We start from the raw sequence: 24,694 nt of genomic DNA on the forward strand, positions 1-24,694 counted from the left end.
GGGGAGGGGGAGGGGGAGGGGAGGTGGGGGGTGAGGGGGTTACCCATTCATACGAACGGTTTGTATGAAACGCGGGGGGGAGGGGGAGGGGGAGGGGGAGGCGGGCATTGGTAACGGAGGGGGGCAAGAGGCAAGGCCGCAAGGGGGGTAGGGTTGGGGCAGACCTACGCGGCAACGGCTGCGGCGTGGATGCAGTCTTGACTTGCTGGGCTGCGGTCATCAATGTTACGTGCAAACAACATGGCCTGCCTTCGTCTCCCGCATCTTCCGCTCCTGGCCAGGTGGCATTGCGGCTGCACCCAGTGCCCGAGGCGGTGGCGGCGGCGGTGGTCACGTTCCCGCCGCCGGCACCGGGCGGCGGCGGCGGCGGCGACGGGTCGGGCGGTGGCGGCGGCGGGCTGCGCGGGGCTGTGGAGTGTGTGGCGGCGCTGATGGCGTGCGGCGTGCCGGTGGCCCGAGTAGAGCTGCTGGACGAGCTGAGCATACAGGTGAGCCGGCGTGACTGTGTGTGCGTGTGTGTGTGTGTGTAGCTGTGTGTGTGTGTAGCTGTGTGTGTGTAGAATTGTGTGTGTGACCAGCGTTCGTCATGAGCAAACCGCTCGTGCATGCCGTCCACGGGACCATGCAAGTGTCCTCAACTGCGGCTGGGAAGTGGCTGCGGTGCAAATGCCCATGCCATGAGAACCGTTTGCAATTGTGCCTGCGATTGCGTATTACGGTGGCAACACATGAGTTCGCACCTCTACCATCAACACCTTATATAATCATTTCGATCTCACTCTCTCACCCTCCCACCCCACACAGGCCGTAAATAAATACAGCGGCACCGCCTTCGCGGCGGCCCCCACGCTGTTCTTCGAGTTCCACGGCTCGGCAGCGGCGGTGGCGGAGCAGGCGGAGCTGGTGGGGGCGCTGGCGCGGGAGCACGGCGGCAGCGGCTGGGAGTGGGCCACTTCACCGGAGGACCGGGCCCGGGTGAGGCGGCGGCCGTGAGGGGGTTGTGATTACCAGCCCGCCTAAGCTAAAGCTAAGCTCAACCAAACCAAACTAAGCTAGGGGGTATACATGCGATCCGTTGGCAGAGGCAGAGATGGGTTGGCGGTGCGGGAGGGAGGGAGGTTGTAGATACCAGCCCAAAGTGCACCGAACCCAATGCAAAAGAGGGCGTGGCATTGGGGCTTGCGGCGCTGATGGGGGAAGTGCGTTGCAGGGCAGTGTGCAGCCTCGGTCTCGAGCCGTACGGCAATCAAGCCACTGTCTGACCAGCGGCCACCCACATTCGAGGTCTGCCTGCCTGTCTGCCTTGCCAAGTGACGGGCGTGTGTGTGCGTGCAGCTGTGGAAGGCGCGGCACACGGCCTACTGGGCGGCCATCAGCATGCGGCCCGGATGCAAGGTGCGGTTGTGTGTGTACGCGGCAGGGGGGTGGCAACGGTAGCAATGGGGTGGCAGGCGTAGGAAGGGGCAAGTAGGGCCAACCGGCGAACGCCTGGGGGGGGGGCAGGGCTCTGGGGCCCCCAGGAACCGGACAGCTGTTCACGCAGGGCAGAGAGCTCCTCTCGTGCATGATGATCGCGGATGGCCACATGAGCAGCCGGTGCGGAGGAAAGGGCCGGCTAACACACGCATCCACGCATACACAGAGCTCTCTCGCTCATTCTCCCAATGTGCGTTGTCCCGACGTACACACACGCACGCACACATTGGGCGGGCTTTCGTTTCATTGTTTGACACAAGGCACGCATGCGCACACTGCAGGGCTTCCCCACGGACGTGTGTGTGCCCATCTCGCGCCTGACGGAGTGCGTCATGGAGTCGCAGGCAGACTGCGTACAGGAGGGTACGTGCGGGGGCGGGGCAAAGGCAAGGGCGGGCCGTGTAGTGTGTCTTTCTCCTCTGTTCACAGGCCATGGCGAAAACACATCCACACACACACTGCGCTTTGTCTTCCTTGGCCTCTTTAATTACAAGCACACACACACACACACACACACACACACACACACGCGCGCACACACACACACACAGACACACACACAAACACAAAACACATCACACGCCCGCAGGCCTGCTGGGCCCCATCGTGGGCCACGTGGGCGATGGCAACTTCCACATGATGCTGGTGGTGGACCCACGGGACGCGGCGGAGGTGGCGCGGGCGCGCGGGGTGGTGGGGCGCATGGTGCACCGGGCCCTGGCGCTGGAGGGCACGTGCACGGGCGAGCACGGCATAGGGTATGGCAAGCTGCCGTACCTCATGGCGGAGCACGGCGCCGTGCCGCTGCAGGTGTGTGGGGCATGTGGGTATGGGTGGGTGGTCGTCGAAAGGGGCGTGGTCGTCACCGGTGTGGCAAGCCGTTTCGCCGCCCTTTCCCCATACGTCCTGTACCCCCTCCTGCATACCTGCCTGCATGCTCCTGGCCTGCTCACACAGTCACACACACACACGCGCACACGCCCGCTTACAAGCACATACGCCCACATGCACACACGCACATACACGCACACACACACACACACACACACACACACACACACACACACACACACACACATGCAACCGTCGCTTTGCTGCATCGCATACACTGTCTTTGCGCAACGTTTTCCTTGTGCTCTTTAACACACACATGCACTCACCGATAGCTTAGATAGCTTGCTTGCTGCACGCCGCCCCTTTCCGCCGCTGCCATTTCACATGTCCGTGACACTTCTGTGCTGCCGCCCAATGCCTTTCCATTCCCGCGCTTATAGGTGAGAATGGATATGGAGTGGACAAGGCTCAGGGGGAGTTGTGCCCGGTACATGTTGTTAGCGCGTCGTCGACGCGGAGCATGGCAGCGCATGCGGGTGCACCTCGGAGACGAGGCTGAATGCCAAACGCCCGGGAAGGGGGTTCCAGGCAACATATGCGGGTGAGTACACTCAAGGTGACAACTGGGGCAACATCGCCCACCGCGGAGCTCGGTAACCGGCGTAGGTATTTGTCCGTAACTGCGCACGCGTGTTCGGCGGCTTTATTCCGTTTGTTATGTGTTTAACACACACACACATACACACACACACGTAACTAACTCTTTGGGGCTTTCGTTTCGTTTTTTAACACACACACACACACATACACACACACACACACACATACACACACACACACACACACACACACACACACACACACACACACACACACACACACACACACACACACACACACACACACACACACACACACACACACACACACACACACACACACACACGCACACACAGGCTTACAGGCATTTCGCGGGTAAGTATGACTACCGGGGTCGACGCGGCAACACGACGCTCGGTATTCGGTAGGTATACGTAAGTAACTCCGGCGCCGCTTGGGGCGGGCTTCGTTTTGTTTTTTTATAACACACGCACACACACGCACACACGCCCTCAGGTGATGGCCGCACTCAAGTCCGCACTGGACCCGCACCACATCCTCAACCCGGGCAAGCTGGGCAGCCCCGCGGAGCAGCTGGAGCAGCTGGCGGAGCGGGACAAGCAGTAGCAGCAGCAGGGGGAGCAGTAGCGTGGGTGAGTAGTAGTGAGTAGTAGCAGGAGGGGCAGTAGCAGTAGGGGGCTGTAGGCGGAACGCCGTAGCGCCACATTCGGTACGTAACCCTGCGGAACACGCCCTACTGCATCTGCGATGATGGGTCTTTTGCCGACTGCCCTACTACATTGGCAGTAGCGGCAGCAGCAGGCGCTGCAGCCACAGGTAGCAGTCGCAGAGGCGCCAAGAGCGGCAGGGCAGTTGCACCAGTAGCAACGAAAGAGCTGCACTGGAGCTGACTGCAGGCGGTGGTTGGTGGGGGAGGGGGGGGGAGAGGTACACAGACCAAGGGCAGGAGGCAACAAGTGCACGCAGGCACCAGGCAGGCAGGCACGGACAGGGGCGATCCTGGATCTGTCGAAAACTGTGGGGGGCTAAGCGCCTCAGGCCGGGGGCGGGGCAAAACCCCAGTGAAGCTGGATGAAGAACGTTTGAGCTAGCCGAGCTAGCAACTGCCGAATATCTGCAGTGCATAATACAAGTTGTGCAATGTACGTTCTTTCAATATTTCTCACCGAAACCGCAAAGCTTGCTTCCGAGCACCGCTAAAATGCCCGAATGCGTGCGCGACTTTGCTAACATACAGTCGGAGATTGACAAGGTGACAAACGAGATCAATGATGTCAACGCGCAAGCGAGCAAGGCAGAAGCCAAGGTGGAGAAGGCAGAAGCAGAAGTGGAGAAGGCAGATGCAGAAGTCGAGAAGGCAAGGGCGACCTTTCGCAAAATAGCCAAGGAGCTGAAGCACCCGGATCTCAGCGAGAAGGAGCGGGCGGCGCTGGTTGCGGAGCAGGAGTCGTGCGCCGCGGACTTGACAGCTGCCGAGAGAAAACTGGAGCGGCTGAGCAAGGACCTGGAGCAGCTGCGCACAAAGGAGGAGCTGATGCGCAGGAAGGAAGAGCGGCTGCGCAAGGAGAAGGAGGAGCTGCGCACGGACCTGCGCAAGAAGGAGGAGAGGCTGCAACAGGACGGTGAGCGTTGCGGTCTTGCTTGATGCTTCGGGAACCTAGGACTGATTTTGCGTCCTTGTTGCTTTTGAGGCCTGATGGGCGTTTTTGCCGAGCTCTAACGCTTAGATTACGCTGCTGCTCCTTGTTGCCGTCGCAATCTACCAAACCCAAATCTCACTGGCTATGCCCCCCGGCCACTCGCACGTTGTAGGCGCTGTGGCTATCCTGAACGTGGGGAGCGCGGCAGGAGCCGGTGAGTTTGTGTTGCGAAAGCCCGGTTGCTATTCATGTGCAGCGTTCCTCGGTTGGGCTACGCGAAGACCGTGGCACATTCGGGTGGCACCTGTAGGGACGTAACCCCGTTTAGCTCAACGTGTCCGATTGACCGACCAACCGCCCCGCGCGGCCCAGAAGCTTTCTCGCGGTGCGGACACTCCTCGCGTGTCCGAATGCCAACGCTCCATCCAATGTCTCCTTTTGCAGACGTGAAGAAGAAGCTGTCCCCATATGAGATCATGGACAAGGTCTACAAGGACGCCACGTACACGGCGCCCGTCCGTGTACGCGGCGACCTCATGCCGGTGAGCAACCTGGCGGGTACAACGATGGAGCGGAGGAGGTGGAGGCGGGGGAGATGGGGGAGGGTTCGGCGGAGTGTGTTCATAGGAGGGTGCGTGTGTGGGTGCACAGGATGGGATGGGTGGCTGGTCACGAAGGGTACAGGACACAAGTCTGTCGCCCGCTTCTCCATACGCGAGGGAACCCGTTCTGGGTTTGGGCAGGGTGGGAAGGGGTGGCAATGGCTCTACCGGCGCTGGATTGGGCGGGCGGGCTCGTGCACGGACATGCATTGTGCGTGTGCATTGGGGTCCTGGTCTATGTCGACCTGCGCTGTGACTGACCTTTGCATCCACGGGTCTACTCCCGACATCCTGCCCTCCTGGCACATGCCCCAGCAGGTCACGCTGGAGGAAAAGAAGAAAAGCTGACTAGCAGTGGCCGGCGAGGCGGGCATCGCGGCCCTCCGTCTCTGCGGCCCGGTGCTGGTCCTGCGTGCGGGGCATCGGCGGCTGGTACACGCCGCCTGTGCTCCTCATCATCGGGCTTGTCCTGGCGGCAATGTGGGCCATTGGGCTGTGTGTGTTCATGGCGGCGGTGCTGTCAGAGATCCGGGTGTGCTACCGCGCCACCATGTTCTGCGGATTGGTTATCCTAGCGAACATATGTGTGCTGATGTATTTCGACTGGAACGATTTGCCTTTCCGGGAGGCTGCGCGGCGGGTGCTGGACGCTGCCAGCTTTACTTATACTTTGTTGAAGAACGAGGTGCGCGACGTGGCAAAGGACATCGGCTTTGACATGTTCGCTTTCGAGTTCAGCCAGCAATGCTTTAAGCTAGCGTTCAAGTTGGTGTACAAGCGCGTGCGCCAGGGCTGGGACTGGATAAGGGGCCGCCGCCTGTGAGTAGCACGGACTGCTGCAGGCTGAGACCGGTTAGGAGAGGAAGTGGAGGGCGCCGCGCCGCCGCAAAGGCGGGGCAGACTTGAAGCAGGGCCGGGCGTTTGGATGTTTGTTGGAGGAGGATGGCCCGGAGACAGATTGTGTGGGACAGGGGCACTTGCGGCTGTCAAGGTTGTCAGGCCCGAGTGCCATCAGTTGTTGTCGTTTTTGTCGTGCTTTTGCAAGTTAGTGTACAAGCAGGTGCGCCAGGGCTGGGACTGGATAACGGGCCGCCGCCTATGAGTAGGACGGACTGCTTCAGGGTGAGACCGGTTAGGAGGGATGAGAAGGGCGCCACGCCGCTGCAAAGGCATGCAGCGCCACGCCCGCCTCCATGACTACCGGTAGTGCGAGTGGGGGCTGATGCAGGACACCACTGCTGTAAGCATCTTGGGTTGCGCCTATTGCAGCATTCCCCTGTGGTACCGGTTTACTGGTCAGCCGAACCGGGTCTGATAGCCACAGCGAGGTAGCAGGGATGTAAGTGCGTGGCAGCCCTGAGCAGGTATGAGGCACGGAACAGATGTGAGGCATTCAGGGATAATGTTGATCACGTCTGCCTGGACCAATGGCCACGGCTTCCATTTGGCACTTTGGCTGCACTTGCTCGAGCAGGTCGAGGTAAATACGGCGGGTCGGCAGCCTGCCCCAGGGAGGGCGGGAGGCGTGAGGGATGCCAGGCCTGGCCAGGCACAAAGCGCCCAGGCACTGTTACCCGGGTCTTGAAAGGCTGAGCTGCTGAGGGGCAGACCGGGGCACACCGTTTGTTACAAGGCCTCGCAAAGAGCCAGAGACACTGAGACAGGAGTCAGTGCCAGAGTTCCGTTGAGGACTGTTGCGGCCGACACATTGAAGCTTAGACCCGTCGGGCATCTAAGCTTTGAACCGTCGCAGCCCGACCGGGGTTACTGCGGAAGTGGGGCGCCACCACCAAATTCTTCATAACCTCGAGGAAACACACAACCGCGGTAACCACAAGCTCACTTACTGTTGCATCTGCGCACTACCGTATTTCCTGTTGTAACCCCTGAAGCGTATTGGGCGTGATCGCGTAGTCATGTCGTGAGCTGGCGTGTGACCGTGCATATCGTGTGACTGAGTGATTTGGGTGTGGTTTTGGCGTGTGGGAATAGGGGAACGTGCCCGAGGACTGGTTGGCCCGACACGGTGTATTGCATGGGAGGCCGGAGTACGGGTGATCAGGGAGAGGATCGCGTCTGAGAGCGGCTGGAGGCGTCTCTCATTCCGATCCTAGGCGAGCTAGTCGCCGTCAGGCACACGAAACGTTCATTGTCCCAGGGGGGGGGTAGTTTCGACTGGGAAAGGCCCCATGTTCTAAAACGAAAGAGCTTGACGAGAGGACTCCAAATCCACTTTCAGAGTTTCAATCAGGGTAGTAATTGCAAAGTTATGGGCCCTCAAAGTTCAGGGTCGGTCGTCGGGCCTGGGGGTCCCCAAGGTTTCGTCACGCAGATGTGGGTGGGACTGCCAGGTTTCGTCTCTGCGCCCTAAACGCCCCTCTAAACGCTCCGCCCATTAGCGCAAGCACTAGCACACATTAGCATGCACATACTAAAGCATTTGCAGAACGTTTGGCCTCTGGAAAGCGGCCGCAGGTCCGTCCACATCGGCATCGTAGTAGCGTAGAGCCCCACTCGAGCGTCTCTCACTGGTGTCATGGAGACTATGCGAACTGATGCTAACGTGTAACGGCCAAGGCTTCGTGTGGGTCATGGCGACAAGGCTGCCGCCGGCCATCGAGCGTGACAAGAATCCCGGGATTCTTCACATGATCCCGGTAGAAAGTCGACCAATCTCTTCCGGCACACAATCCCAAACACCATATGTACAGCGCACTTGTAAGCTTAAGCGCACGCCCCGGTAGTCTGACAGAAGGGTCGGTGGTCGCCCAGGGACACATGGACATGTGTGGCATGGCTGCCAGTCAAGTTGTGCCTCCAGCTGAACCGGAGGTATACAATTGTAGAGCTCGCCGAGAGCAGTCGATTGACACCAAACTGGCTTAAAACCAAAGGGTTTTGAGGGGGTTTTGAGGGGTTGCACGGTGGTGGGGGTCGGTCGGTCGGTCCGGAGGGGGGGTCGGGAGGTTTTGGGACATGGGGTCTGGAGGTTTAGTTCGTACCCCCCCCCCTGATTGTCCTATCATAGGGCGCGACAGTCAACTGCCAGCGAAGTCCAACAGTGCACATCACGCGTGTCACGGCACGTACCCGCCAAGCCATCCTCTTCACACTCCATCTCCAATACCGTACTGCTAAAAATTATTCGTGCCTTGAATTTTTGGGAGGGGGGTAAATAAATAGCTGGAATTAGGCCGAATTTATTAATTTTCGGGACGGGACCGGGACCTGCAAGCGGTTGTGACACAAATTTTCGGGGACAACGGGGCTCCGGCGGGAAAGGCCCTGCAGTCTCCCCTATACCACCACGTGTAACCATGCACACCTACGAACACGCAGAACCCTCCCTAACGTACTGAGCCATGCACTCTCTTCGTGTTCCTCTCTCTTCGTGTTCCTCATTTGCCGTGCCTCAACCCCACCCGTACCGTACTTAAAAGCACACCTGCTTACCGGTATCCTCCGGTGTCCTTACCACATGCTTACGCAAGCGTTGCACCGGACCGAACCGCCTTAACCAGCTGCAGGATTGGCTTCTCGAACTCGCTATCATACCCGCTGTCGTCTGCATCGCTCTCCCCCCCACTGCTCTCCCCACCGCTCTCCTGCCCGCTGATCTCCTCACTGCTCTCCTCTCCTCCACTCTCCTCCCCGCCACTATCCTCCCCACTACTCCCCTCCTCACTGCTTTCCTCCTTACTGCTCTTCTCCTCTTCACTCTCCTCCCCGCCACTCTCCTCCCCGCCACTCTCCTCCCCGCCACCCTCCTCCCCGCCACTCTCCTCCCCGCCACTCTCCTCCCCGCCACTCTCCTCCGTGCCACTCTCCTCCCCACCGCTTTCCTCCCCGCCGCCACTTTCACTGCCAGTCGGCAACTCCTCCTCCTCCACTTCCTCACGCGACCGCTTCCTTCCAGCAGCACGGCCACGCCCCCTGCCCGCGCCCCGTCCACGCCGCCCGCCCTGGCCACGGCCCTCTGGTTGAGCATTGCCACGGCCGCGGCCACCGCCACGGCCACGGCCGCGGCCACGCCCGCGGCCGCGGCCGCGGCCCCGCCCACGTTCAGCAGGCGCCCCGGCAACGTCAGTGCCAGCGGCACCAGCTGATGAGGGGTCAGCGGCGCCAGCAGCCGTGGCAGGCTTGCGACTGCGCATGCGCTCCAGCACCTCTGGTGCCAGCGCATCGAAGTCCTGCTGCTTCGCCCAGACCAGCTTCTCCAGGCGCTCCAGCATGCTGTCGTCCTCATCATCATCAATGACGTACTTGGTCGGCGTGGGCTGGCCGGGCCCCGCAGCCCCTGCGATTGCTGTATCCACTACGGATGCAGCAGGTGAACCGCCCGCTGCAGCAGCGGCGCCTGCCGCGCCCTCGCCCGCTGCAGCAGCGGCGCCTGCTGCGCCCTCACTATAACGACGGGTCCATGCGTTAGAGCATGCGTTAGCATGCGTGCCGCATGGCCCAAACGCATGCTTAACGCGTGAAAAGCATGTGCTGTACGCATGCGGTGCCCGCCCATACGCATGCGTGCGCTACCAGAGCGTGCGTTACCTAACGCATGCTGGTGTTGGCTAGCGGCCGCAGCGACTCTTTCTGGATGTACGCATGCGTCCCGAACGCATGCCATACGCATGCTTGAAGCACATATGCCGGTTGCGTGAAGTACTACGCATGCCATGGCGCATGCGGGACGCATGTGCGTTACCTAACGCAAGCAGCTGCCCCCAACTGCACGCTTCCCACCCGCATGCATGCACGCACACGTGGGGCACACGAAGCCAATTCCCTCAACTGCTCATTTGTGTTACAGTTCATGCAACGGCACGTGCCGCGCGTCCAGTGTAAACGAGGATTCGGCCTGTTTCTCTGAAGGCGTGAGTCCGCCTCCATCCACCAGCCTCTCCTTAGGCTTTTAGTCCGCCATCGCACACCCTGGAAAGGAAGTCTGCCCGCTCCACATGCCCTGTCACCCATCGACCTCCTCGCTCACCGAACGTGCCCTACCGTAACATGAATACAGATGCGTATGTAGCCGCTTCCGGGTAACAACCAAATGCCACCCGCCAAGGCATAAGCGGCAGAGGTGTGCCCATACTAAAGTCTTGCCAAACACACAACGACAACCACAACGTCCGACCTACCTGCTGCACAGTGCTACCGCAGACTCTGCATGCTGCCGGTGCCGGCACTCCAGTCCGTAGCTAGCCACAGATGTGCATGTAGCCACTTCCGCGGAACAACCAAACGCCACCCGCCAAGGCATAAGCGGCAGAGGTGTGCCCATACTAAGTCTTGCCAAACACACAACGACCTCAACCACAACGTCCGACCTGCTGCACAGTGCCACCGCAGACTCCGCATGCTGCCGGTGCCAGCGCTCCAGTCCACAGCTAGCCACACCCGTGCTGCCCTTCGTAAGCCTGCATAGTGTTCAGGACGATTCGGTCAGGAACCAAACCCCAAAACCAGGCATATCAGAGGGTAAGACGCAAGGTACCTTTCCCCCCATGTTCAGCTGCAGACACGCTACTCATGCAGTGCTTACTTCAGCAATTGCGAAATAAGATCTGGACATAGACTTGCCTGTTGGGGTTAACGTGTGAGTGCGCCACGTCTAGCCCACCCAGGGGTGGTCCGCACGGGTGGCCCTTAGTGCGGCCGGAGTCCTGAGGGAGGGCGGGAGGGTACCCGGACTGAGAACTGAGCATGAACTGATGACAGGCGTGTACGGTGCCATTATACAGACACCTTAGCATGCGCATGCTCTCAGCTGACAGCCTCGGGAGCTAGCAACCAAGTCGCGCGGATGGCCGCACCCCCGCCTCACCTGCGCCACGCGTGATGGCTCTGTAGCCTTTTGAAATGCTTTTGTTGAGCCTGAACCTGAACGAATTGAAGGTGGGCGATAAATATTGCGCTCGGTCAACGACGTCACCACCCCTGCAACAACCCAGCGTTATGGCCGCTGCAAGGCGCACCTGTGCGCCACATAGCGTTACTAGTGGAGACTGGGCCTTAAAAGCAAACATAGCAGGGCGAGGGCGTCCTCTGCCGAGTGGCAGAGAACTGTTTGCGGGTCTCTACATACTGACACCTTGACGTGTCTGTAATCTTTAATAATGTGTGATATGCATAGAAGGATACAGCATATATAAATTGAACTGGCAAAGAAGGAAGTGCCGCAAAGAGTTTGGAAGCAGTGCCCCATGCAACACTTAAACTTGGTTGGCCGCATACTTGATACTTGCTTGTCTTGCCATGTGCGGTGTTGAAAGGGGGATTAATATGAACGCACACGGGGCCTTCTCTGCGCAAGCGCCTCAGCTGATGCCCAACGCCGACAGCCGGGGAACGCCTGTGCTCGGGGCTGGATACGGGGCACTGCTCTCAGGCACACGCACCGCCGCTCACGCCCAACGCCTTATCAGGGACAGCCGGGGGAACACATTATGCCCAGGGCTGGATACGGGGTAAAGCTCTCAGGCACACACACCGCCGCTCACGCCCAACGCCTTATCAGGGACAGCCGGGGGAACGTCTTGTGCCTCGTGCTAGATACGGGGTAAAGCTCTCAGGCACACGCACCGCCGCTCACGCCCAACGCCGTATGAAAGAAAGCCGGGGGAACACCTTGTGCCTCGTGCTAGATACGGGGTAAAGCTCTCAGGCACACGCACCGCCGCTCACGCCCAACGCCTTATCAGGGACAGCCGGGGGAACACATTATGCCCAGGGCTGGATACGGGGTAAAGCTCTCAGGCACACGCACCACCGCTCACGCCCAACGCCTTATCAGGGACAGCCGGGGGAACGCCTTGTGCCCTGGGCTGGATACGGGGTAAAGCTCTCAGGCACACGCACCACCGCTCACGCCCAACGCCTTACCGGGGGAACACATTATGCCCAGGGCTGGATACGGGGTAAAGCTCTCAGGCACACGCACCACCGCTCACGCCCAACGCCTTATCAGGGACAGCCGGGGGAACACCTTATGCCCTGGGCTGGATACGGGGTAAAGCTCTCACCGCCGCTCACGCCCAACGCCGTCTGAAGGAAAGCCGGGGGAACGCCTTGTGCCCTGGGCTGGATACGGGGTAAAGCTCTCTGGCACACGCACCGCCGCTCACACCCAACGCCTTATCAGGGACAGCCGGGGGAACACCTTATGCCCTGGGCTGGATACGGGGTAAAGCTCTCAGGCACACGCACCGCCGCTCGTGCCTAGCGCCTTTCACGGGACAGCCGGGGAAACGCTTTGTGGTCGGGGCTCGGTGCTGTGCAATCCTCAAACTCATAACACAGGACTTGAGGCGCTTAAAAGCACCGTGATATGGCGTCTGCGACCATAGCCCCTGCCGCGGCTGCTGCTGCGGACAAGCATCGTCGCAGCCACAACTGCACCTATCCACTGCCTTGAGCTACCTCGCAGTCCCCGGGAATGTGAGTAGCGGCAGCGGCCAGCCCGCTGCCCCAACGTCAAACGCCCAAGCCCACGCCAGTGCTGTCTCGTCGCCTGATGCGACGGCGCAGCTGATGGTGCAGCCGCGGGGGTGACGCCGGCGGGGGGCAGCACGCGTCCAACGTTAGCGCTGGCGACGACGGCAGCCGTGGCCTGTGGGGGGCCACCGCCGCAGCACCGCCGTTGCGCTCTCCCACGACGCCGCTGCCCGCGGCACTAATCCCAAACACCCAGCCCCACGCCAGTGCTGTCTTGTCGCCTGATGCGACGGCGCAGCTGATGGTGCAGCCGCGGGGGTGACGCCGGCGGGGGGCAGCACGCGTCCAACGTTAGCGCTGGCGACAACGGCAGCCATGGCCTGTGGGGGCCACCGCCGCAGCACCGCCGTTGCGCTCTCCCACGACGACGCCACCCGCGGCACCAATCCCAAACACCCAGCCCCACGCCAGTGCTGTCTCGTCGCCTGATGCAACGGCGCAGCTGATGGTGCAGCCGCGGGGGTGACGCCGGTGGGGGGCAGCACGCGTCCAACGCTAGCAATGGCGACAACGGCAGCCATGGCATGTGGGGGACCACCGCCGCAGCACCGCCACTGCGCTCACTGTCGCCACCGCCGCCCGCTGCCCCAATCACAAACGCTCAGGCCCACGCCAGTGCTGTCTCGTCGCCTGATGCGTTGGCGCAGCTAATGGTGCAGCCGCTGGGGTGACGCCGGCTGGGGGCAGCACGCGTCCAACGCTAGCAATGGCGACGACGGAAGCCATGGCCTGTGGGGGGCCACCGCCGCAGCACCGCCGTTGCGCTCACTGGCGCCACCGCCGCCCGCTGCCCCAATCACAAACGCCCAGGCCCACGCCAGTGCTGTCTCGTCGCCTGATGCAACGGCGCAGCTGATGGTGCAGCCGCGGGGGTGACGCCGGCGGGGGGCAACGCGCGTCCAACGCTAGCAATGGCGACAACGGCAGCCGTGGCCTGTGGGGGGCCACCGCCGCAGCACCGCCGTTGCGCTCACTGGCGCCACCGCCGCCCGCGGCACCAATCACAAACGCCCAGGCCCACGCCAGTGCTGTCTCGTCGCCTGATGCAACGGCGCAGCTGATGGTGCAGCCGCGGGGGTGACGCCGGCGGGGGGCAGCACGCGTCCAACGTTAGCGCTGGCGACAACGGCAGCCATGGCATGTGGGGGGCCACCGCCGCAGCACCGCCGTTGCGCTCTCCCACGACGACGCCACCCGCGGCACCAATCACATACGCCCAGGCCCACGCCAGTGCTGTCTCGTCGCCTGATGCGACGGCGCAGCTGATGGTGCAGCCGCGGGGGCGACGCCGGCTGGGGGCAGCACGCGTCCAACGTTAGCGCTGGCAACAACGGCAGCCATGGCCTGTGGGGGGCCACCGCCGCAGCACCGCCGTTGCGCTCACTGGCGCCACCGCCGCCCGCGGCACTAATCCCAAGCACCCAGCCCCACGCCAGTGCTGTCTCGTCGCCTGATGCGACGGCGCAGCTGAATGTGCAGCCGCGGGGGTGACGCCGGCGGGGGGCAGCACGCGTCCAACGTTAGCGCTGGCGACAACGGCAGCCATGGCCTGTGGGGGGCCACCGCCGCAGCACCGCCGTTGCGCTCACTGGCGCCACCGCCGCCCGCGGCACCAATCACAAACGCCCAGCCCCACGCCAGTGCTGTCTCGTCGCCTGATGCGATGGCGCAGCTGATGGTGCAGCCGCGGGGTTGATGCCGGCGGGGGGCAGCACGCGTCCAACGCTAGCAATGGCGACAACGGCAGCCATGGCCTGTGGGGGGCCGCCACCGCAGTGCCACCGTTGCACTCAGTTGCGCCGTCGCCCGCGACCTTCATCGTGCACGCCCAGTCCCACGCCAGTGCTATCTCATAACCATAACCCCCGCCGCGGCTGCTTAACAAAGGCACTGTCGCAGAAACAACCACGCCTACGCACTCTACGCACACCTTGAGCTGCCTCGCAGTCCCCGGCCTTGCGAGCAGTGCGCGGCAGCGGCAGTGGCCAGCCCTCTACACGCCAGCCACACAACCCGCCTTGTCAGGTGCAGCCTCCATGCTGGTTGCTTGGTGCGACGCCCAGATAGTACAGCATACCATATATACACATGCGTTCACTCGTTTAGGCCCGACCGTCTAAAGACTAAAAGTCTAGCACTATGTCCGAGTGAATACTTCGCAAGGCCTGCTAGCCTACTTACACTGTTCGTTTTGATATACACATTGCATCATATAGCAGGGTCTGACGCTGTTGAAGTGTTGGAGTGCCGCGTCCGGCGATCACGCGACCCTACGAGCGAGCGAGCCGTGCTTGCTGTCTACGACTATGTCGTGACTTACAGGAATACGTGCGTCTCTTAGTGCTTGCGTCAGGTCGGTGCGCATGCGCCTGCATGCGGCCCGCATGCGTGCTTGTACGCACGGCTGTGCGCCCGACCCGGCCCCCCGCCCCTCATGCTTCATGCGTTCTGGCACGCATGCGTCCAGTCCCAGACGCATGCGTAGCGCACAATAAGCATGCGTAACGCACAAACCCGTCCTTATAGTGCCTCGCCCGCTGCAGCAGCGGCGCCTGCTGCGCCCTCGCGCTCATCCTTAGATGCCTGCACCTCTCGTGCGTATTTGAGCTCGCCAATGCCAGCACGCTCTTCGGGACGGTGATTTGCTGGCAGCTTCTTCAGCAGCTGGTTGATTGCTGCTTGTTTCATTTTACTTCATGATTTCTATGCTTGACATTACTTGTGTAAATGTATTTACAGTGGCCCATATCAGAAATTATGAGATTAGATCGTGTGTATGGCACGCGAGGCACGCGCCCGCGCCCGCACGGGGCAGGTGCGGGTGGCACAAATTTTCGGGATGGGACCCCCTAAAAATAGGCGCTAAATAGTTCGGTTCCATATTTCGGGACCCCCAACCGAAATATGAAGCACGAATAATTTTTAGCAGTACGGTACCGCAGTTGCAGTTGCCGCAGGAGGCGGCTGGTGCCCACCACGTCGCCAACAGCCGACAACTCGATCTGCCAAGCCTACGCCGGAACATAGGGTAGCAACTGGCTCCAACGTCAACGTCGTCCAATCAATCTCCCACCCAATCGTCGACTGCCCAAAACGTGCCTTGGCCACAACGGGCTGACGGCTTCACCCAAAGCCGTGAAAGCCGCTCTGACCCGACCCCATCAATGTGAGTCCATCACGGCCTCAACCAACAGCGGTTACATGAACGCCATCCGAGTCGTTCGAGCAACCCCAACCCTTGCTGCTAGTGCTGGTGCTGGCGCTGCGGGTGCCACCCGCCGCACTTACGACGCCAGGGACCTGCCGCATACATCGCCGGCCTAAGCCGCTGCGCACCACACGCACCGCCCCAGCACCGCCTCCGCCTTCGCCGCCGCCATGTCGCCACAGCTGTGGCTGCAGGCGGCGCGCTGGTAGGTGTCCTCGCTGGCACACCGACGCAGACGCCAACAGCAGGGGGCTCAGCCCAGTAATACTTCCCCAAGTCTCGACCCCCTCAGCCGTAAAACACATGCACCTACCGCCTCGGAGGCTCAGCACTGCCAACCCACACGCCGATGAATCCAAAGTGCCGGCCCGCGCCGCATTGACACCAACATCGTCCGTTGCCCCGAACTCACACCGCTTGCCAGATATGCATTGAGCATACCGGAATATATAGCCAAAGCGCGCAAACCACGCTCGCGACCACAGCCTCACGCTGCGGCTCCCACCCCGTCTGCACGCACCCTAGGTGCTCAGCCCCTCCTCACTGCGGCACCACCGCCGCCTCGGCCGCCTTGGCGGACGGCTCCGCCGCCGCATCCGCCGCCGCATCTGCCACCGCCGCCGCCGCCGCCGCATCCGCCACCGCCGCTGCCTCGTCACGTGCTGCCAGCAGCTCGTCAATCTTGCGGAACTGCCAAGGCCACCTGCCGGGGGGGGTGGGGGTGGTAGCCGTTCATGGGAAACGGAGTGATAAATCTCACAAGTATAAAATGCCGACGGCCAGTAGGAACAGCACGCGGGGTTAGCGAGGTAGAGAGCGAGGATGAGGGTGAGGGGCGCCGTGTACGTGTGCTAAAGAGCACAAGGAAAACATTGCGCAAAGACAGTGTATGCGATGCAGCAAACGGCGCCGTGTACGTGTGTTTGTGCGTGTGTTAAAGAGCACAAGGAAAACATTGCGCAAAGACAGTGGATGCGATGCAGCAAAGCGACGGTTTATTACGGATGTTACCTGAAGTTACCGCGCATACCTGCTGCTGCGGTGAGCCGCCGGTCTTACCAACGCGGAAATCGCGCAACCCCCGCTACTCTAACTAACCTCGAGGGGGGGATTAATGTCCACACGCTCTCAAGCACCCCTGCTCTCAAGGGTGCAAACCCATGCATGTGCTCACGGTACCGTGAGGCCCAGGCACTCCTACGATTCCTAGCTCCTCGTCGCTACTCCTGGCCGCTAAGTCCAAGCTCCCGCCGCCCACTCCTCGATGAACTTCTCACCTACGAGCGAATAAGAAAATAACAACAGAGCACAGGGCGGCAGCAGGGGAGGGTCACGAACAAGAGCGAAGGAACATGTTAGCGCGGCGGCGCGCGACGAGCAAGAGCAAACACGCAGCCCAGTCCCAGCCCAATTAACTATACTAGGGGTTGCGCGATTTGGGAAAGAGAGGGTGGGCGACCACGAGCAAGTGAACAGGCGGGGGACGGCATGGGCGCATGCATGACGGCAAATGCAAATGGGGTGCCAGCACCATGGGCTAGCGGGGGAAACCCCGCGTGTGTGTGTACCGTGTGTGTGTGTGTGTGTGTGTGTGTGTGTGTGTGTGTGTGTGTGTGTGTGTGTGTGTGTGTGTGTGTGTGTGTGTGTGTGTGTGTGTGTGTGTGTGTGTGTGTGTGTGTGTGTGTGTGTGTGTGTGTGTGTGTGTGTGTGTGTGTGTGTGTGTGTGTGTGTGTGTGTGTGTGTGTGTGTGTGTGTGTTAAAGAGCACAAGGAAAACGTTGCACAAAGACAGTGTATGCGATTTAAAACAAGGGGTGTCAGCTTTGTACAGCTGGAAAATGGGCTGAGCCCCCGTACGCTTGGGAGCTAATAGGGTGTAACGCCCCGTCAGAGCCTCCAGCCGCTACGACGCGCAGGCGCATCGGCTAGGGACACTCGGGTTGGGGTCGTGCGGGATTTCCCGCGCCACGCATGCGTGCCTTGTCACGTTCCCAAACACCCCAAGCCTTTCTCTAGCCTCCTGCCATACTCAACACCTCCCCGGCGCCCCACGCTCAAAGGGCTAGGCGCGGGGCGGGGGCGACCTCGGGGCTTCTCGGCATTCTGGCGCGTCGGCAGGCATGGCTCGGCAAGTCGCTCAAAACTTTCGATATACTTCCCCGCTTTGCTTGCCGCCAACATAGTTTGCCTTAGAGGCTGCATATCAGCGGGCACCGGATGCTTTCCTTGCGACCTCGCGAAAGTCAATTGTCCATGGACGCGCGAAGGCACTTCTCGCTCCGCCCGAATTTTCCCTGCCACCTATTTACACGCAATAGACATTAACAAATAATAATACGTAGCACTCGCGGTTTGCGCCAGTATGCTATGTTTTGCCGACGCACGAACGCAGCCACGGACAGGGGTGTTCCTGGGGGGCTTCGCCCCCCCCTGGAACGCTGCGCTGGGGGGGCTCAGCCCAAAAAACGGTTTACGGATGTTACCTGAAGTTACCTCGCATACCTACTGCTGCGGTGAGCCGCCGGTCTTACCAACCGGAAATCGCGCAACCCCCGCTACTCTAACCTCGAGGGGGGATTAGTGTCCACACGCTCTCAAGGGTGCAAACCCATGCATGTGCTCACGGTACCGTGAGGCCCAGGCACTCCTACGATTCCTAGCTCCGCGTCGCTACTCCTGGCCGCTAAGTCCAAGCTCCCAGCTCAGTGTGTGTGTGTGTGTGTGTGTGTGTGTGTGTGTGTGTGTGTGTGTGTGTGTGTGTGTGTGTGTGTGTGTGTGTGTGTGTGTGTGTGTGTGTGTGTGTGTGTGACTACGGTTTCCACGGTTAATCTGCCAGATCACGTGAATCGTGTATCTGGTATAACCAACGACAGGGCTCTCAATCGAGGGCTGCCGTGACCTGGCGTTTCCCCGGCAGAGCGCAAACAGCTCTGGAGTCCACACGGTAACGCACTCCGACCCTTCACCGCGCCAGTAACCCTTGCGGAATTTCTACCGGTGTAACAACCTCAGACCCAGCGGGCGAGCTACATCTTAAGACCAGGCGGGCAGAGAACAAAAAACAGCAAACACAACAAAACACGCAGCACGCAACACGCGACAGCACGCGATAACACGACCACAGTGGCTGTGGGGCTGAGTCCTGCGACCCCGCAGCCTGCACGACCTCAACCGCAACATAACCAGCTCTCGACGCCAGGGCAGACTATGCCTAAGGGCAGCCACAAACGGGTCTGGCCACTAGGCCGGTCGAGGTCGTAATGTCACGCCCCAGCGGGGAACCCAGCATTTCGTGTCACCGTGCTGCAGCACTCAAAACAACCTCACAAGCAAAAACACCGCAAACCTGGCCCTGTTACCACGGGCGTAAAACCAAAACAAGGGGTGTCAGCTTTGTACAGCTGGAAAATGGGCTGAGCCCCATGTAGCGCAAGGGATGTGACGATGGGCACCGGCGACATGAACAGCACCGAACGTGTATGGGGGGGTTGGTTCGAGTTCGGCGATTCTGAAGTTACTGAGTTTACAGAGGCGGGGTGGGACTGGGTGGGCATGATTGCGCAGGTGGCTAACGTTGCGCAAGGGTGACGCAGGTCCGAACGGCACGGACTGTTGGTTCCGGATTCCATGGATGTAACGAACGTCTACTGAGTTTTACGGCTACCTGCGGGGCATTGGAAACGGGGGGCGTCGGTTGGACTGGTGGGGAACGGTGGGAATCGGTGGGAATCGGTGGGAGTCAGTGGGGATCGTTGGGAACGGGGGAGCCGAACGGGCGGGACCGGCCCTTGCAGGTGCCGACCGAGTTTACTGATTTCACTTTTTGCATGGGCGTAGGATCGCGCCGCCCTGTCGAACTCTTGTGCGTGCCATGTGGCTTGCCAGCAAGTATTGTTGAGTAGCAGATGCGTCATGGACATATTTAGAAAGAGGAGGCACGCGGCCCAAGCGGCCGCGCCTTCCGCCATGGCCGGGAATGCGCTGAGGGTAGTGTCGCCGATCGACTTTCGGAAGGACTTGGGTGAAGAGTTGCATGACGGCATTAAGGCAACGGCGCTGCGGCCAGCGGGGAGCTCCAGCGTGTCGGCCATGGCGGACGAGGGCCAGCGGCTTCGCGGCGGCAGGCGTTCGCAGCTTCGCCTATATCAATTCAAGCCAGGAGTCGATCAGGCCACTCAGGTGCGCAGCACACGCAGTGACGCAGGGTTGCATGATTGTTCTCGAAAAGGCGTGGGGCCACTGTGGGCATACGCACGCAATGCTGCGCTCAGTGCATAGCCAACAGCACCAAGAACTATCCAATCCGATCAAGCCCGGGGCATTTTGAGCGTATCGGATTGTGGAACTAGAGCTTCTAGAATGTGATTGCGTTCCTGTGTTTTCGAGTGCAGGAGCATATCCGTCGCTGTTGGGGCAATGAGCCGAGAATACAGCGGCGCCGCCGGCGTGGCTCTGGCGTCAGGCGTGGCTTTGTTCAGTGCAAATGCGACGGGCAACAGCTGTGCGCTGGACGCGGACGTGAAGGCGCAACTGGCGCGAATGGAGCTGTCCCAGCGAGCCCGTGAGACGGGTTGGTTAATCGGGGGCAGGGCGGCGTCAGGGGAGGGGGGCTGGATCGGGGGCTGGTTTGTCCGGGGTGGGGGGTCGGGTTTTGGGGGTGGTAGGGAGCTTGTGGTTGGGGTGTCGTGGATCGGTGGCTTGAGCGAGAGGGCCAGAGGGGCCTGGGTTGGGGGTGGGTCCGGAGGTTGGGTTGGGGCCTTGGTGGCGAAGGGGTGGGCATGATGTCAGGGGTAATGGCATGATCACCCAAGTCAAAGCTGAGGCTTTGGACCATGTCGCAAGTAAGAAGCGCCTGTTGCTGGCATTGACAATCTGCATGCAGGGGCTCAGCAGCACTACCAAGCAGACCTTACGGAGTGCATGGAGGTTCTGCCGGCGCTGCACGGCTGTGGCGATGCGTTGCTGGCGGCCCTGGAAGTGGTTCGCTCGGTTGTGCTGTCGGACTGCCGACTCATCACGGACAGTGTGGAGTCCGAAGCCCAGCTGCTGGCGCAACTCGGCATTACAATGGCCGACCTGAACGCAATTGCAGCCGCAGCAGCGGCGCCACGGCCAGCTGAGCTGTCCATTGAGGAGGCTGCGCAGCGAACACCGGAACAGGTCAAGGCGGATGAGGCGGCGAAGCAGGCTCGGGAATTCCCGGACCAGGTCATGGCGGTCACGGCAGCGTCACGCCAGGTACCCGTGCTGGTGACTCAAACCAGTGTGGATGAACACGGCGCAGTCTGTGCGCATGCATCCCTGTACACCGGTGGCTCTGTCTTGCCGACCTGCAATCCTGAGGGCAGCTGCGGCCGAGGCGATAGTGGGTGTCGTCCAGGCGCTACGCCCATAGCAGCGGACGGCGGGTGTGCTGCAGCTCCGGCGGTTGGTGGGGGCGGCGGCGGCGCGCCGGTGCAGCAGCAGCAGCAGCAACACGTGGTGGACGCATCGGAGGTCAGCTACGTGACCATCTGGCGTGGCCATGCGTACAGCGGGGTTCCGGTGGGCGGCAGCATCTCTTTCCTGCTGCCAGCTTTGGAGATCGTGTCGCAGTCGGCCTGCAAGGAGCTGGGAATGCCGTTCCATATGGGCTTGGTTCCTTCCGAGGCTCGCCGGTATCTGGAGGAGGTGTCGCTGCCAATCTACGTAAACGAGGGCCGTGTCGAAGCCCTGGCCCCCGGTCCAGCTCGTGGTGGGTAGGGGGCTTGATGGCGGGATGGGCTGATTACTGCACGCGCGCGGGTGCATCCATTGGCTGCATGTACACTGCACGGATACAGTGTGGGCTGCACATCGAATCCTGAATGTGCGGCAGGTGGGTGGGTAAAAGGATGTCTTAGGTTCACTGACGATAAGTTGTGCTAACGCGCAACGAACGCAGGCTTCCTGGAGGACGTCGGGCTGAAGGTGCCGGTGGAGTCGGTGCTGGCACCTGACGGTCATCAGCGAAGCGGCGGTGCTCGCGGTAAGTTACGATGGTGGGCTGCGGCGATCAGCAGTACTGGGGTTGAATGAGGTATGTGTATGGATGAGATATAGGTATGGAAGCGCACTGTTCTCTGCTGCAATTATGTTCAGCTGTTTAAGCATCTTAATTGAAGTTGAGCCGATCCTTGTACGGGCTGCTGCTATGTGTCCAGGTACCGCAACGGCACCGGTAGGCCTCGACTCCAACGACCTACCCGGGCCAAGCTTCTATGACGCGTGGGTGGCGGCGGCACCGCGGCCGCTGCTGCGGACTCATTCCTGGGCGGTATGGGCGGTGCTGGAGGCAGCAGATTCCAGGGCTTTCCCGACGAGGATCCTGGGAACATTCCTGCACATCGGCAGTGCTACATTACAGCGCGGGTGAGGCCTTTGTCATCTGATTCGCAGCGCGTTGCAGTATGCATGTGGGTGCGTGATTTAGTCGGGTTTAAATTTTGTTCGTTCTTCTGGCGGGTGGGCATCGTGATGCGATTGGCATACATGTGTATGCGCGTGTTCTGTGTGCATTGCTTGCAAGCGTGCAAGCAACAACAGTGGTACATGCGGCAGTTCTCTGCGCCGAGTGTTTAATTAAGTTTATGGAGTTGTGATGTACATGCAGGATCGCGTCCGGCTGGGACCCTCAAGCTGTGCCGCGGCCCCACCAAACACTGTGGCTGGTGGCAACACTGGAAAGCGGCATCGCGAGGTGGCTGGTGCCCTTCAGCAGATCCCGCGCGTGGAGCGTGCTGCCGGCAGTCCAAAGGCGCCCAAGCTGCACCATGGTGCACGCACGTCGCCACGTGCCGCGGGTGAGTGTCGCCTGCGCACGCAAGAGCGTGGTGGGCATAGCAGGGCGTGCAGAGACCCGTGCGTGCAGTGTGTTTCGCGGTTCATGCCTACATATAGGTTGAAGTGGATCCGATAAGGATGTGCCGCTTACCGCGTGCGTTTGGCAGTTGACGTCTGGCGTGTGAACTCAAATATTTGCCCATTCTTCAGGAGGTATGGCAGCTGCGCGGGAAGCAGACCGTGCCGTGGTCGGCAATGGTGGTGTCGCTGGTGCGTATGGAGGCTATGACGATGACAACGCTGCGCACTACAACGCCGCGCAAAGCGGCGGGAATGACGTGGCGGCTGCAGCCGGTAAGTTCTTACTGCCAGGCAAGATTGAAGGCTTTCTAAACAGGTTTTGGGTTGTCTAAATTGTTGCAGGGCTAATCAAAGGTGTTTCACTCTGGATCAGACCCCGTGGCCAACGGTCACTTCAAGACAAAAACTTGCGCCGGAGTGTTGGAGCCGTACACCGTCATGTGCAGTATTACTGAGCAATGTATTGTTGGTTTTTTGGTGTTTCGGTGCGCTGCACAGGTGGTCACGACCAGGTGCAAATGGACAGCTGCAGTATGTCGGATGTAGACAGTGCCGCTCATGGCGGCGAGGACAGGGACTACTGCAAGCGGCAGCGTCGGCGGCGGAAGCGCCAGTCCAAGACATCATCCAATGGCAAGCCGGGTGAGTGCGTCAGCGGGCGGGGCGGGTTGTGTAGCGGTGGCGTGGGTAACGATGAGTCGTTGAGGTCGCGTGTGTGTGATGGTAAAGCGCTGGCGGAAGTGGCGAAGGAAAACGGTGAGGAGTCCATTCAAGATAGTCAAGCGGCGCTGCGTGAGAAAGCGCGTGTTTTTGCGGAACTTGTGGTAAACGCGCCGTTCTCAGCGGCAACGGCTAAGGCCCGCGAGAATGAGGCTGCGGCGTGGAGGTCATACAATGAGGTGTGCGCGCGGGAGTTCTGGCATGAGAAACCAGAGAGTAAGGGTAGGTGGCCCTTGCCAGTTCGCCAATGGTGTGAGCTGCTTGTTTTGTTGCGTCGCAAGTATGGGTCGTACAACGCCTTTTGCAACGCCATCAATATGGTATGCAAAGTCGGTAGCAAGGCCGCCCACAATGTGCATATAGCTGAAAGTCAGCGTGCTGGCGTTGACGTTGGGAGCATGCAAGGAGTACGGGACTTTGATCCGCGGGTCATTTATCAGGCGCAGCATCGCAGCACTATGGATTTGGTCAGGAGGGACTCAGGTGTGCAGGTCAAGCATACGGAATATATCAACATGGAGGAAGCACGTAACGGGCACAAATTTACCGACCATACCTCATTGCCAGGGCTGCAAGAGAGTGCATGCTGGAACATGGAAAACTTGAGCGGCGGGCGGCGGCCCCGCAGCATTGCCGCTCTGCGTGTTCGCCATTTGCGGTGGACTGTTACCAGCGTGAAGCATAGCTCGGGTAACTCATGGCTCGCTCCGAGCCTGACATATGAGCCGCCCTCAACGGCAGGGAGCACGCAGCTTGCCGCCGATGGGAGCAACTATGCGGACATGGTAAGACACGGCGGCAGTCCGGCACAGCAGTGCTGTGATGTTGGTTGGTGTCATGTTGATTGGGGCATCGAGGGCGGCTGCGGGACCCCAGGCGAGCCGTCACAAAAACCAACAAGGCTGTCCACGCGTGCTGTTCAGGTAACGATTTCCTTTACGCGTCAGCACCACTGACCACTGGTGCGTGGAGTCATCGTACGAGACGGTTTTGGCCTTAGCAAAATCATCAACGGGCAAAATCTTGTTGCTACTCCCGCTACGCACAACCATCGAGGTGGTGGTGGACGTGTCGTCATTGGGCGGGATGGGCTTCACGGCCCCAGAAAGCTAAAACCCACTGCAGCCACAAGCAATGCATGAAGCCTTCTATTCAGGGGTGCCAGGCACCAGCGTGTCTGGAGTGTCAGGTTGGTCTCTTTAGCCGTCCCGTTCATCC

The 24,694-nt window shown here is 60.6% G+C and overlaps 6 protein-coding genes across 7 annotated transcripts in view; 3 read left to right on the top strand and 3 right to left on the bottom strand.

The window, feature by feature from the left end:
• The window catches only part of CHLRE_10g434900v5 (uncharacterized protein), a 7,022-nt gene extending 3,044 nt beyond the window's left edge, over positions 1-3,978 (top strand). The window contains exons 7-12 of the mRNA XM_043066702.1: positions 282-488; positions 805-975; positions 1,336-1,395; positions 1,758-1,839; positions 2,066-2,286; positions 3,427-3,978. Coding sequence (XP_042920099.1) covers positions 282-488; positions 805-975; positions 1,336-1,395; positions 1,758-1,839; positions 2,066-2,286; positions 3,427-3,537 — 852 coding nt within the window. The 3' untranslated portion in view covers positions 3,538-3,978. The remainder of the gene's footprint in view (positions 1-281; positions 489-804; positions 976-1,335; positions 1,396-1,757; positions 1,840-2,065; positions 2,287-3,426) is intronic.
• A 48-nt stretch (positions 3,979-4,026) lies between these two features.
• CHLRE_10g434950v5 (uncharacterized protein) lies at positions 4,027-7,288 on the top strand. The gene is made up of 4 exons (XM_001702595.2): positions 4,027-4,553; positions 4,744-4,785; positions 5,016-5,113; positions 5,492-7,288. Exons 1-4 carry the CDS (start codon positions 4,133-4,135, stop codon positions 5,519-5,521), a joined length of 591 nt encoding a protein of 196 aa, XP_001702647.1. The 5' UTR covers positions 4,027-4,132; the 3' UTR covers positions 5,522-7,288.
• Positions 7,289-8,201: 913 nt separating this feature from the next.
• CHLRE_10g434967v5 (uncharacterized protein) lies at positions 8,202-9,846 on the bottom strand. Its single transcript, XM_043066703.1, has 2 exons — positions 9,800-9,846; positions 8,202-9,577 (listed from the first exon to the last, which is right to left on the bottom strand). The coding sequence occupies exons 1-2, from the start codon at positions 9,814-9,816 to the stop codon at positions 8,656-8,658; spliced, it is 939 nt and encodes a 312-aa protein (XP_042920100.1). The 5' UTR covers positions 9,817-9,846; the 3' UTR covers positions 8,202-8,655.
• A 4,604-nt stretch (positions 9,847-14,450) lies between these two features.
• On the bottom strand, positions 14,451-15,506 carry CHLRE_10g434983v5 (uncharacterized protein). The gene has a single exon (XM_043066704.1). It carries the CDS (start codon positions 15,353-15,355, stop codon positions 15,188-15,190), a length of 168 nt encoding a protein of 55 aa, XP_042920101.1. The 5' UTR covers positions 15,356-15,506; the 3' UTR covers positions 14,451-15,187.
• A 74-nt stretch (positions 15,507-15,580) lies between these two features.
• Positions 15,581-16,966, bottom strand: CHLRE_10g435000v5 (uncharacterized protein). The gene is made up of 2 exons (XM_043066705.1): positions 16,887-16,966; positions 15,581-16,578 (listed from the first exon to the last, which is right to left on the bottom strand). The coding sequence occupies exons 1-2, from the start codon at positions 16,901-16,903 to the stop codon at positions 16,416-16,418; spliced, it is 180 nt and encodes a 59-aa protein (XP_042920102.1). The 5' UTR covers positions 16,904-16,966; the 3' UTR covers positions 15,581-16,415.
• A 2,810-nt stretch (positions 16,967-19,776) lies between these two features.
• On the top strand, positions 19,777-24,488 carry CHLRE_10g435050v5 (uncharacterized protein). 2 transcript variants are annotated; one of them, XM_001702594.2, is made up of 8 exons: positions 19,777-20,053; positions 20,266-20,435; positions 20,757-21,608; positions 21,798-21,881; positions 22,057-22,264; positions 22,506-22,695; positions 22,886-23,029; positions 23,255-24,488. In XM_001702594.2, exons 2-8 carry the CDS (start codon positions 20,291-20,293, stop codon positions 23,300-23,302), a joined length of 1,671 nt encoding a protein of 556 aa, XP_001702646.2. In that variant the 5' UTR covers positions 19,777-20,053; positions 20,266-20,290; the 3' UTR covers positions 23,303-24,488. The 2 variants fall into 2 exon arrangements, with proteins under 2 accessions (XP_001702646.2, XP_042920103.1); XM_043066706.1 differs by having other exon boundaries at positions 19,907-20,053.
• Positions 24,489-24,694: the final 206 nt, after the last annotated feature.

The sequence above is a fragment of the Chlamydomonas reinhardtii genome, chromosome 10 (genome assembly GCF_000002595.2).
Source record: "Chlamydomonas reinhardtii strain CC-503 cw92 mt+ chromosome 10, whole genome shotgun sequence".
Classification (NCBI taxonomy): domain Eukaryota; kingdom Viridiplantae; phylum Chlorophyta; class Chlorophyceae; order Chlamydomonadales; family Chlamydomonadaceae; genus Chlamydomonas; species Chlamydomonas reinhardtii.

Coding starts and splice junctions, on each gene's coding strand:
- CHLRE_10g434950v5 (XM_001702595.2), top strand. CDS start 4,133: ATGCCCGAATGCGTGCGCGACTTTGCTAACATACAGTCGGAGATTGAC. Junction 4,554..4,743: donor GGAGAGGCTGCAACAGGACG/GTGAGCGTTGCG, acceptor CGCACGTTGTAG/GCGCTGTGGCTATCCTGAAC. Junction 5,114..5,491: donor TACGCGGCGACCTCATGCCG/GTGAGCAACCTG, acceptor ATGCCCCAGCAG/GTCACGCTGGAGGAAAAGAA.
- CHLRE_10g434983v5 (XM_043066704.1), bottom strand. CDS start 15,355: ATGAAACAAGCAGCAATCAACCAGCTGCTGAAGAAGCTGCCAGCAAAT.
- CHLRE_10g435050v5 (XM_001702594.2), top strand. CDS start 20,291: ATGAGCCGAGAATACAGCGGCGCCGCCGGCGTGGCTCTGGCGTCAGGC. Junction 20,436..20,756: donor GGAGCTGTCCCAGCGAGCCC/GTGAGACGGGTT, acceptor ATCTGCATGCAG/GGGCTCAGCAGCACTACCAA. Junction 23,030..23,254: donor TGACGTGGCGGCTGCAGCCG/GTAAGTTCTTAC, acceptor TGCGCTGCACAG/GTGGTCACGACCAGGTGCAA.